The sequence below is a fragment of the Musca autumnalis genome, unplaced genomic scaffold (genome assembly GCF_047663935.1).
Source record: "Musca autumnalis isolate F117 unplaced genomic scaffold, ASM4766393v1 scaffold_1, whole genome shotgun sequence".
In the NCBI taxonomy this organism is placed as follows: domain Eukaryota; kingdom Metazoa; phylum Arthropoda; class Insecta; order Diptera; family Muscidae; genus Musca; species Musca autumnalis.
In genome coordinates, this window is record NW_027411644.1 from 8841950 (window position 1) to 8854552 (window position 12603).

Sequence of the window (12603 nt, forward strand, 5' to 3'; positions counted from 1 at the left end):
GAAAGGTGATGTTTTCTGCTTTCGTTTCGTTTTGCTTTTGGTATACTTCGTATAGAATCTTTTTTTGCTTTGGAATAAAGCGTTGACTTTTTCTCCAAATAAGATTTTTGGCCATTGCAACCCCTGAATTTTATTCGGCCATTACCAAAATCAGTAGTCTTTTTCCCCTCCGGGATCCCCATTAACCACCAAAATTTGGTGACGATCCGATCAAAATTGCGATCTGTAGCGTGATTACAAAGATTAGATGGACAGACGGACGGACACACATAGCCAGATCGACTCAGCTCGGTTTGGTATATATGAGTATGGGTCTACGACCATTATTTCGATGCGCTACAAACATTTTGGCCAAAACCAATTTATAATACCCTCCCTTCATAGTGGTGTAGCGTATAATTAACACGACTCCCAGGGATATACTTACTTATCTAAGGGTTAGGAAGAAGTTTACTCCTTTCTAACTAAACATACTATCACATAAAACTCATTATCATCATTTATTGTTGTAATATCAATAACAATATTGTTTTTTTAATGACCACCAAAATATTGGTAATTTCTTTTTGCTTGTGCAGCACTATAAACTTATGAGAACTACCAAAGAACAATAACAATTATTACCTACCTTATCTTAATGACTTTGTATTGTTACTATTTTCGATTCAGCTACAATAAATATTTTCGCATAACTCATGGCAAATTTTCAACACGTGTCAAGAAGAAATTGCAACGTTTATTGATTTTATATTTTTGTGCCATAAGCAAAAACAAAGAAGCATTTTACTACCAATATATACACACATTTGTAAATTTAAATCGTAAAATATACCAAACTTTAATGACATCCACTAATCGCTGCTAATAATCGCTAGGCTTTTATGAAATATAAATATAAATTATGGCATTTACAGTACAAATGTCTTTTTGGCTATATTCGTCTGAGTTGCTTTCAAAAATGCCTAAGGATTAGCCTTAGCAGTAAGGAAGGCACACAACAACAACAACATCGCCACCAGCAACACCATAATTCATGTGTCTAATGCACAGTTTGTGACGATAAAGGCTTAATTTCCTTCCAAACCTTTCAAAAGTCTTTTGAAACTTTCAGTGTTTAGAAGGCAAAGGAGAGAGAATGCAAGAACTTTGAAAGCTATGTCTACAACAACTGTGTGTGTATTGAGTGTGCGCTTATGGTATTAAAGTTTGCGACTTGAAGTCAGTCGATGAGTCTAAGAGAAGAAGAAAGGATATTAAGTGCAAAATAACAGTTGTTGCCTGGGGTCTTGTGAATGTTATTTGCAATAATTCTCAACTTTTAAACGGATTTTAAGTTTTATAACATCATTTGGTTAGTCATTTTGATCGATAGAGATTTAAATTAAATTCATGAAAGAAACATTTTGGGAGTAGAATAGAATGTTTTTGTGAAGAAATGAATATGCGAATATATATTTATGACTATAAAGAAAATCTGTCACAATAGACATTTTAATATATATGTATGTACACATTAGAAATATTAAGTTGTCTTTCTACACTACACCCCTATGTGAAAAGGATATTTTGAGTTTGACTCCATAGTTTGTAACAAACATATCTAGCCAAGTGAGAATACTGTAGGGCATCACATGGCAATATTTTCCAATTGCCATAAAATCAAATCACTTGTATATAAAATTCTATTATTATGTCATAAAAACGTAATATGTATAACAAATATTTTATAAATTATTCATAGGCATTTTTACAACTCTCCATATAAATTTATAACTGTAAACTGTCCTATCGTATTGCCAACCATTTGCCTCCACTTTAAATGCAAATACTTAAAATAGTCATTGATGAATTTGCACATTGCAAACAAATTGAAATGGTCTCAAATCAACTTTGAAGAGACTTCAAAAATGTTACTTAAACTATAAAACTTTTGAAGGAAACAGGCAAAAGGAAAGAATCTTAAAATGAAAAAAAAAAGAAACTTTTCAAATAAACTAAAGAAAGAAAGTGAAACGGGAAAGGAAACTTTACAATTGAGAAAAGCAGAAAGTTTCAATTGTTCGTTATATAAAAGTGGATACCACCATTATCAACACCCAGTTGGGGTTCGAATGAAAACAACATCTTTTCTTTTGGTAATTTTGTGAATACACAATGTTAATCTATGGAATCTTTTCTCTTTTTCTTTCTTTGCCCTTTTTATGCCACCTTCGACGACAACTTCTGGAAAAAAAGGTTCAGCCCTGTATGCCCTCAACGCCTGCCCGAGATAGGCAATCAAACTGCAGCTCTGGAACGTATGCCAAAAGGTCGCTATGAGTATTTGAAACGCTTACTGCCATATTTGCTAAATCAATCCGAGGATTGTTTATATTTAAATATTTACGTTCCCATACAAGGTAAGTGTTGATGTTTTTGTTATTTCAATATTTTTGTTGATATTTCTATACGACCGACAGACAGCCAAAGAAAACCAACAACAACAACAAGACAGTCTAGCGTCTTAAGTGCCAATCCATTAAGAATTTAAATAAATTCTTTCAATATTTTTTTGTGTTCGTTTGCACAAAAGACAAAATACCATGCCATGGAAACTTTTCAATTTTCCACATGGACCCTAAAGCTACTTAAGCTACGAGTGGCATCAAATGTGTCTTTTACTTTGTTTAACAAGGGAAGGGTGCGAGCTGTATTAAATATGTAAGAGTGTTAACCTTTTCTTTTTTTTTTGGTGTTGTCAAACTTGAAGTGTTTAATATTTTGTAAAAAAAGAACATGGTCGGGTGGTAAACATTCAATGCGTTAGATAAAACGCCCGTAAGTGACAAAAACAAAAAAAGATAAATGTTTTGTTTTCTTATTGGGAATATCTGTGGGCTAGCCCACATAAGAGGCACTCATGAAAAAACCAACATAACAAAGTTTTCTTGTTCCTAATGACTTTAGATGTTTTTTTTACTTTGTGCGTTTTTAGACTGATTGGAATCCTGGTGATAAGGTGAAGTATAATAGGGATATTAAACATACGCTTGTACCGAGCTAGAAATAAATATAATTTGAAAATAAAATAAAAATATGTAATTTATCAATATGATAATCAAGAAATTATTGTTCTTAAGACGTTTCTTTACCGAGGAGACAAATCTTTAGCTGAGATAAGAAGGTAGGATTTCGAATAATCAGGTTCCTCATCTTATTGTAAGGTGAATTATACAAATGTTAGTTTTCAGAACTTTAACTCAAAAAAAGAAAATATAGATATGATGACTTGCATAGTTTAAAAAATAAGAGCAACTACCTTTTAAATTAATTTTCAGAATTGTTTCGACAATACAATTTATATTACATAAAACACTTTTTATACCCTTCACCATAGTATGATATAATCACTATTAAATATACACTCGTATATTCATGATCAGGGTAAAATTATGAATCGATCTATGAGAATCCGTCCGTATGTGGTCATCACTCTAGCATCCACAAAAAAGAGTATGGCTATGAAATGTGCGCGTTTTGTTTGAATGCAGGTCAAGTTTAAAGATTGGCTATATCGGTCCAGTTTATCGGTGAAGTTTTTAGCCACATTTTTAGACCGAATTACTTTTAATTAGGCAATTAGGGTTCATAGTTACGATATACACGAACAGTCACATGTTACTGGCTTATGCCGACGACATTGACATCATGGGTCGATCGGTAAAGGAAGTAACTGACACCTTGCAAAAGTCGAAAGAGAATCTGCTAAAGTTGGTCTGGCAGTAAACGGCGTAAAAACCAAGTTGATGGTATCGACGCGTAATATGTCCATAAACACCGCACCATCTGTGAATGTTGGTACCTATAATTTTGAGGTAGTAAAGGACTTCGTCTACCTCGGAACCGCCATAAACACAACAAATAACATCAGTTGTGAAATACGAAGAAGAATAGTGTTGGCTAACAGATGCTACTTTGGGCTGAGTAAGCAGTTTAGGAATTAAGCCACCTCTCGTCAAACAAAAATAACACTGTACAAAACACTGATACTACCCGTGCTAATGTATGGTTCCGAAGCATGGGTACTTGCTCAAGCAGATAAGGCAGTGCTTTGTGTTTGAGAGAAAAATTCTTCGAAAGATCTACGGGCCAATCTGTGTTGACGGTGAATATCGACGTCGCATGAACCACGAGCTGTATCTGCTATACAACGACATCAATATAGTTAAACGTATCGAGATGCAGCGATTGCGTTGGCTAGGCCATATCATAAGAATGAGCGATGATGAACCCGCTAAAAAGGCGTATAAATACGGGCCGCATGGAGGTTCTCGCAGATCTGGAAGGCCAAAGCTTCGTTGGAGCGAACAAGTGAAACGATATATCACAAATGTTCTGTAAAAGGCCAGCTAAGTAAGTAAGTTCATAGTGGTCACCAAATTTATCTACTATAAATTGTGGATATAGGTCCATGCTTTAAGATTTCGAGTGGTGAACCGTACATAGTATGGGGGATATATTAAATTGCACAAAAATTGAGCTAGAGCTCTAAATGTTTGCACCCGACTATTTTTTCCATAGGTTGTTCAAGATCGAATATGGGCTATTTCGGTACATGTTTAGGTATAGCCCCATATAACGGAACCTCCCCTTTTTCGGTATAATTAAGATTTTAGTTAAAGTTTGTAACCGAACTAGCTGTAATTTGAAATTTATGTTTCATAGTGGTCACAACACTTCCCACCAAAAATTTGGTTGGCACATGTCATTACATCATGTATTACCGAGTAATGAGAGCTCATTAGTCTCCGCATTATCAGGCACTACATATATAATGGCAAACATATAACTTCTTACTTTACTCATTACTAAGTAGTTACTAAGTAATGAGTACAGTACGGCACATAGTTTTCGTGTCCGACTATAAATCCTAGGGTTGGGTGTTCAAAGGTGATCGTCGGCACCGGAGTTTTTTATACCCTCAGCATTTATACTAACGAGGGTATATACACTTTCATACGGGCAAAATGTGCCTCATCGAAATAATGGTTTTAGACCCCAAGTATGTTTGGACGAAATGTGTTTTAGACAATTTGGAGTCGATTGTGCAATGTCCGTCCGTCCGTCTGTCTGTCTGGCTGGCTGGTGCGCACGATAACTCTCGAATGGATCAACCGATTCGGTCCAAAATTTGGCTTTCGTAATATTTTGCCAAAACTTAGTTTAAGTTCGAAGATGGGCTATATCGGTCCACTTCTTCCGGTACCTCCCCCACAAAAGTTCGAAAATGTTGGGAAAATTTGTGCGCACGATAACTCTCGAAGGAAGTAACTAATTTGATCCATACTTTGCACATCGTGAAATTTCTATTGGACTTAGATGAGGTTCCAATATGGACTCAATCGGTCCACTCCTTCGGGTACTTCCCACACAAAATTTCAGATAACTTCAGATTAGGACCTGCTCTCGAATCGCTTAGTTGCAGCAACTTGTATTCACTGCCCCCATACGACGGTACAAGCTTCATCAGGGGTGTTGTAATATTGGAATCCTCACGATACGTTCGTGCAACACACAACACACATCACAAGTACCAGCGATCAGTTCGCATTGTGTGAACACACACAAGTCTTGTATTGTAAATAGAAAATAGTGCTTGTGTAGAATGTAAGCGAAAGAATAATCACTCGTAATAAAGCACTCAACAGCAACACATCGTTCGTTTCATTTTCTCCACGCTGCAGACATCACCAAACAAGAATAAGTTTCAACAAGGGGCAAGTCCATACTTCCTGAGAAAATAACCTGAAAGATGCAAAAAGCCACTATGACAGCGTGTGTAGTGGTAGAAGCGGAAGATAATTCTCGAACGGATCAACCGATTTGGTCCAAAATTTGGTCTTCGTAATATTTTGTGCAAACTTAGTTTAAGTTCGAATATAAGCCATATCGGTGCACTCCTTCAGGTACCTCCCCACAAACGTTCAAAAATGTTTGGAAAAATTGTGCGCACAATAACTCTTTATTGGAGTGACCGATTTGGTCCATACTTTGCACATCCTAATATATCTACCAGATATAAATCAGGTTCGAATATGGACTATATTTGTGCACTCCTTCGGTACCTCCTACACAAAATTTTGCATAAATTCATTTTAAGACCTGCTCTCGAATGACTTTGATTTTGCATTCGCTGCCTCAATTATGACAGTAAACGTTTTTTCAGGGGCATGTCCATACTTCTTGAGAAAACAGCCCGAAAGTTGTAAAAACCCCTATGACACCAAATGTAGTGGCTGGAGAGCTCGAACCGAATGTTGTTTTCGTCCACACTTTGGATATTGTAATATTTCTTCGAATACACTGTGAACCGAAATTTTGGGGGGTGGAAAATTTCTATTGGAGATGAAAGCCCTTGTTGAGTATATACAGAACCCCGAAGGACAGATTCGCCTTGAGTCGAACTTTCGCGATATGGCGTGATGAATATTTTGCTGGAGACCCTAAAAGCCATCTGGAATCATCGTTATATCTTTGTTCGCTGTTGTTTAAGCTTATATTTAAGATGACATGTCTCAATCAAATGAGGATTTTTTTCGTAGAACATTTCGACCTTCTAACTCGCTTCCTTCAATGTCCTTCTCGTCCTTTATTTCAAGAACCGTAATAAAAGTGGCACAAGATGACATTTTTCCGCTTCGAAATATTCTACAAAAATGTGGCTCGGAAGATTTTAGGTACGGTTCCCAAAAACATAAAATCGATAAAATCTTGTTTAAGCGGTCGTTTTTCACTTTTATCCGAATCTTGCTCAGACAGCCCTATATCTATTTATTTCAATGTATTATTGTTAACCTATTGATGACCGAGAATTCTCGGAGTCATTAAAACTGTTGCATCTCGTTTTGCTAAGCACGTTAATTTAATAATTTTTTGGAATAAAGATCCGGATATCCGAATTATGGAACCGGTTATTCTGATATTAAAACCGAATTTTTATCCGGTTTTTATGAACCGATTAACCGTATATGTATATCATTAGAAAGCTATTAAAATGGTCAATCAGATAGGAGTAGAACGATAAAGTCTATATTCGAACACGATCTATATCTGGAAGAAATAATACGATGTGCTAAGTTTGGAATAAAACGATTGCTCCCTTCCAGAGGTATCGTTCACAACATTTTGCAGAAAAATTGAATTGAAATTGGTGGGGACGTACACGAAGGAGTCAGTCAAGCGATATGGCCCATCTTCGAACTTAAACTATGTTTGGACGAAATATTACGATACCCAAAAATTTGGTTCGCATCGGTTAATTCGTTCGAGAGTTATCGTGCGCACCAGCCGGACAGACTGACAAACTGACTAGACTAAAGGCTGAGGGTATAAATACATGTATTTGTTTAAACAACCCTAACTGTTCGTACGAGTGGCCTGGTGTGTAGTACGTTTGGCTACAAATCTGAAGTTCGTGTGATCAAAACCAGCAGAGAGCAAAATAAAATAAAATAAAATGAAAAACAAGAAAAATGTGGAGTATTGAATTTGAAAACAAATTCACGTCAACTGTTTTAAAAGTAGAACGCATGTTTTTTTTAGCTTTTTTCGACAGTCGGTATAATGTGTACTTGAAACAAATATAAGGAAGTACTTCCTTCCTATGACCCATGTAAAAATAATGACTTTTACGGTCAATTTGCAGGTAGTTACTACTGCCAAAATTTACTGAATAAATTCCTTACTTGGTAATGACTTTTTTGTTGGGTTCTTCACCAAAAACTGTCATAGCCTCCATATAACGGTACACCTCTATTTCCAGTATTTTCCAGGATTTTAGCCACATTTTTTGACGGATCTACCCATAAATTGACATTTGAGGTTTCTTGGAATCAAGAAAATTTTCCACCAAAAATCTTCCGATTTTAGTTATGTAGAAAACGGTAGTGATCAAAAAACTTCTCCATGTTATATTATGGCCCGCATATACCTCCAAATTTAAGGAGTTTTGAGCAAGTCAGTTATATTTGTTGATCGAACTGTACAATTTGACACTTCTCCACTAATAATTGTCAAGATAGGTCCACACGTTGTTATAGTTCCCATATAAAGGTACCGCCTGATTGAATACATTTCTAAATAGATTTTCTGATTTAATTCAGGCATTTGAAGTATCCGTGGTCAAAAAACTTCTAAAATTCACCTAAAACTGTGGACAGAAAAGGAAATTAATTCTTCCATTTTAGTTAAGCATATTTTATTTTGAAGGATATAAAAAGTTAACGATTTTTACGGTGTTTTATTCAACTTGCTTTGCTGTCTGTTTGGCTCAAATCTAGTAATTAATTTTTTAACACAGTTGCAGTTGACCAATCGAACTAAAGCTTTGCACACTTTTCAGATTTGGATGGCAATATATAAACAAAAAAATTAAATAAAAATTAGAAAAATCTTAAAAATTAAAAAAAAACTTTTATTTGCTAAAAAATTAAAAATAAATATAAAAAAAAGTTAAAGTGTTTAAAACTATAAAATAACATTTGTTTTGATTGTTGAAAAACATCGACACATAACAGTGGAAAAGGTTTTGTTTGTTTCGCAAAAACTTTCGTCGGAGTTGTGTGAGGTTGCCAAAGAAAAACTTATCATTGAAGTTTTTTCTTTGTTCACCTTTATACTTCGAGCTGACCATTGATGTTTGGGTACAACAAGTTTTTTGTTGAAGATTTTATTGAAAAATAACTTCGGTGGAGAATATCTAGAAATAAGAAACAAGGGAACTGATGAGATCTGGTGGCGTGGATCGAAACTAGTTTTCCCTGCCCTACCCCTTGGCGAACAATGCCAATTTTTTTCCACTAATTGTTTAAAAAAAATAAAACAACAACAATGGGATTAAGCCAGACTATTTTGAAAAAAAAAACTAGAAAATAACTTTTCTCTTAGCCTCAATAAACATGTACATATATTCTTCTTCATGATGGAATCTCTAAAATAAAAAGCATGCATTTAAATTAAAAGTAGTGACAAAATTAAAAGGCAATAAACGACAAGCGTTTCATTTGTGAGATCCTTTCATGAAGAAGAATATACTTATTGAGGTAAGAGAAATAGTGTTCTAGTTCTTAGTGCATTTATGTATAAATAAGACAGTGTAACGTAGGGGATGGAAGATACCAAGCAACGTTCCTGACCGGTTTTAACATGGCAAAGCCCAGGATTTATCTTGGTCCCTCTTTCATCTCAAGTGGACACTGACCTCCCCGTGGTGTCACCTGGGGAACTGCCTTTAACACCCGTTAAAGGTAGTGAGCTAACATGTGCCGCGTGTTCACCCATAAGAACGTTAAAAACTTGGGTTTGGGCGTCGGGTTAGTAACCCTCCCCTAGAAAAAACAGCCTACTATGAAAAAACGAAAGAAAAACAAACCCCTCTAAAGTTGACGAACCCCGCAAACGTTTTAAGGACCATGATCTGCGAATATGCACTTGGAATGTTCGCACTCTTTATAGAGAAGGTGCAGTCTTCGCATTGGCAGACGTACTTGAAAAGTACAAGACCGATATTACTGCCATACAGGAAATACGATGGATTGGGAAAGGCGTCACAACAGCACCTAAAGGTGACGCACTGTATTATAGCTGCCATGACGTAAAGCATGAGTTTGGTTGTGGATTCGTAGTTAGTCGGAGACTAACCCCAGTGAATGAAAGACTTGCTGCAATTCGAATAAAAGCTAAATTCTTCAACATCAGCTTTATTTGCGCTCATGCTCCCACTGAAGAAAAGGACGAACAGACCAAAGATATATCTTACGAGCGCTTAGAAGAAACATATGACCGTTGCCCTGCCCATGACATTAAAATCGTTCTAGGCGATTTTAATGCCAGAATTGGAAAGGAGAATATCTTTGGCCCAACAGTCGGGAAATTCAGTCTCCACAGTGAAACATCTGACAATGGTATGAGGCTGATAGACTTTGCAGCTGCAAAAAATATGGTAGTTAGCAGTACCAGATTTAATCATCTCGATATTCATAAGGGCACCTGGCTGTCTCCAGATCAGAAAACAAGAAACCAAATTGATCATGTTGTAATAGATGGAAGACATTCATCGAGCGTGTTGGATGTACGATCGTTCCGAGGCGCAAACATTGATTCGGATCACTACCTTGTTGCAGCAAAGGTACGTACCCGCTTAAACGTAGCAAACAAAGTACGAACAGACACAACACGAAAGATAGACATCGGTAAGCCACAGCATATTCCACTCAACTAGCCCAATTGCTTAATCAAAGCACTCCTCATCCCGATAACATATCAGCGCAATGGCAAAGCATTGCCCACTCCATGCAAACAGCCGCAAAATCCATACTTGGATACCAGAGACCTCCACCAAGGAATCCATGGTATGATGAGGAGTGTCGTGCTGCCACCGAAGAGAAAAATGCGGCATATAAGGCTACTTACAATCCGTAGCAACGCGTAGCGCACGAGAGAGATACAGGGAGAAAAGGAGAGAGGAGAAACGTCTTTTCCGCAGGAAAAAGAGAGAGAGATGGAAAAGCGGGAGTGTGAAAAAATCGAGATGTACAGGAGCCAGAATGAAGTCCGAAAATTCTACCAAAGAGTCAAGCATCAAACTGATGGCTTTGGTACAGGCACATCCTCCTGTAGAGACCAGCAAGGTAATTTGGTAACTGATACAGATAGTGTACTCAGGATATGGAAAGAACATTTTTCAAATCTGTTGGTATCCAATAGCAGCGAAGACGACGAAGATACCACAGTCCCAATCCCAGAAGATGGTATTGAATGTATACCGCCCAGCCAAGATGAGGTAAAGACAGCAATAAATCGGCTGAAGAACAATAAGGCAGCAGGGGCCGATGGCTTACCAGCCGAGCTGTTCAAAACCAGAGGCGACACGCTGATAAGGTGTATTTATCAGCTAGTTAGCACCATCTGGCAGGAAGAACGAGTACCCGACGATTGGAACCTGAGTATCCTGTGCCCCGTCCACAAGAAGGGAGATAAGACTGTATGCTCTAACTATAGGGGCATAAGTCTACTCCCTATTGCCTACAAGATCGTGTCAGGGATATTGTGCGAACGAGCCTATGGTCAACGAGATAATTGGACCATACCAATTCGGCTTTAGACCTGGCAAGTCCACCATTGACCAGATATTTACCCTGCGGCAAATCCTGGAGAAGACCCAAGAGATGCAGATCGACATCTACCACCTTTTTGTCGATTATAAAGCAGCCTTCGACAGCCCGTTGCGTTCAAAGGTATTCCAAGCCATGTCTGAATTTGGTATTCCCGCAAAGTTCATCCGGCTTTGTAAAATGACTTTAACTGACACGAGGTCCTCAGTTAAAATAGGAAAGAACCTCTCCGAAGAGTTTGGTACCAAAAGAGGTTTCAGACAAGGAGACAGCCTTTCGTTTGACCTCTTCAACATCCTGCTACAAAAGGTTATACGAGAGGCAAACGTCAAAAGAAGTGGCACAATCTACACCAATAGTCACATGTTACTTGCTTATGCTGATGATATAGACATCATGGGCCGATCAGTAAATAAAGTAACTGATACCTTTATAAAGGTCGAAGGAGAATCTGCTAAAGTGGGTCTGGCGGTAAACGGTGAGAAGACCAAGTTGATGGTGTCGACGCGCAATGCGTCCATTGAGCTCGGACCGACTGTGGAAGTTGGTTCCTATAATATTGAGGTAGTAAAAGACTTCGTCTACCTCGGCACCTCCGTAAACACCACAAACGACATCAGTTGTGAAATAAAAAGAAGAATTATATTGGCCAACAGATGCTACTTTAGTTTAAGTAAGCAGTTTAAAAACAAAGCCACATCTCGTCAAACAAAAATAACGCTCTACACTGATACTACCCGTGCTGATGTATGGCTCCGAAGACTTAGTACTTGCGCAAGCAGACATGGCAGTGCTTGGTGTGTTTGAGAGAAAAATTCTTCGAAAGATCTACGGACCAATCTGCGTTGACGGTGAATATCGACGTCGCATGAACCACGAGCTGTATCTGCTATACAACGACATCAATATAGTTAAACGTATCGAGATGCAGCGATTGCGTTGGCTAGGCCATATCATAAGAATGAGCGATGATGAACCCGCTAAAAAGGCGTATGAATACATACCACATGACGGTGCACGCAGAATTGGCAGGCGAAGTAATAGATGGCGCAAACAAGTGGATGATGAGATGAAAAGGCGCGGTATTCCAGAGTGCAAAGCAACAAATAGAGAGGAATGGAGATCTCTTCTTAGTTCAGCCTATAGAACAAATGTTCTGTAATGGGCCAGCTAAGTAAGTAAGTAACTTATTTTTTTAATTATTTCTTTTTATTTACTCGCGGTTTTAGAATATTTTTTAAAACATATTGCATACATTTGGCATGTTCATTTTTTCGAAAACTCGCATGATAAAAAAGTGCAAAAATCGACTTTCATCTCAAAACCTGTCCAAATTACCTATTGTGCCAAGGTGAAAATCTGTTCAAATGGTGTATTTACTAGATATAAACCCGTATTTATTTAGACAAAATTTTCAAAAAGCAAGTTAAAACATCTTTTGCCATGGTAATTT

General features: G+C 37.3%; 1 protein-coding gene across 1 annotated transcript in view; it reads left to right on the forward strand.

Moving 5' to 3' along the window:
- The window catches only part of Nlg3 (Neuroligin 3), a 370712-nt gene that overhangs the window by 245762 nt on the left and 112347 nt on the right, over positions 1–12603 (forward strand). The window contains exon 4 of the mRNA XM_073964459.1: positions 2236–2399. Coding sequence (XP_073820560.1) covers positions 2236–2399 — 164 coding nt within the window. The remainder of the gene's footprint in view (positions 1–2235; positions 2400–12603) is intronic.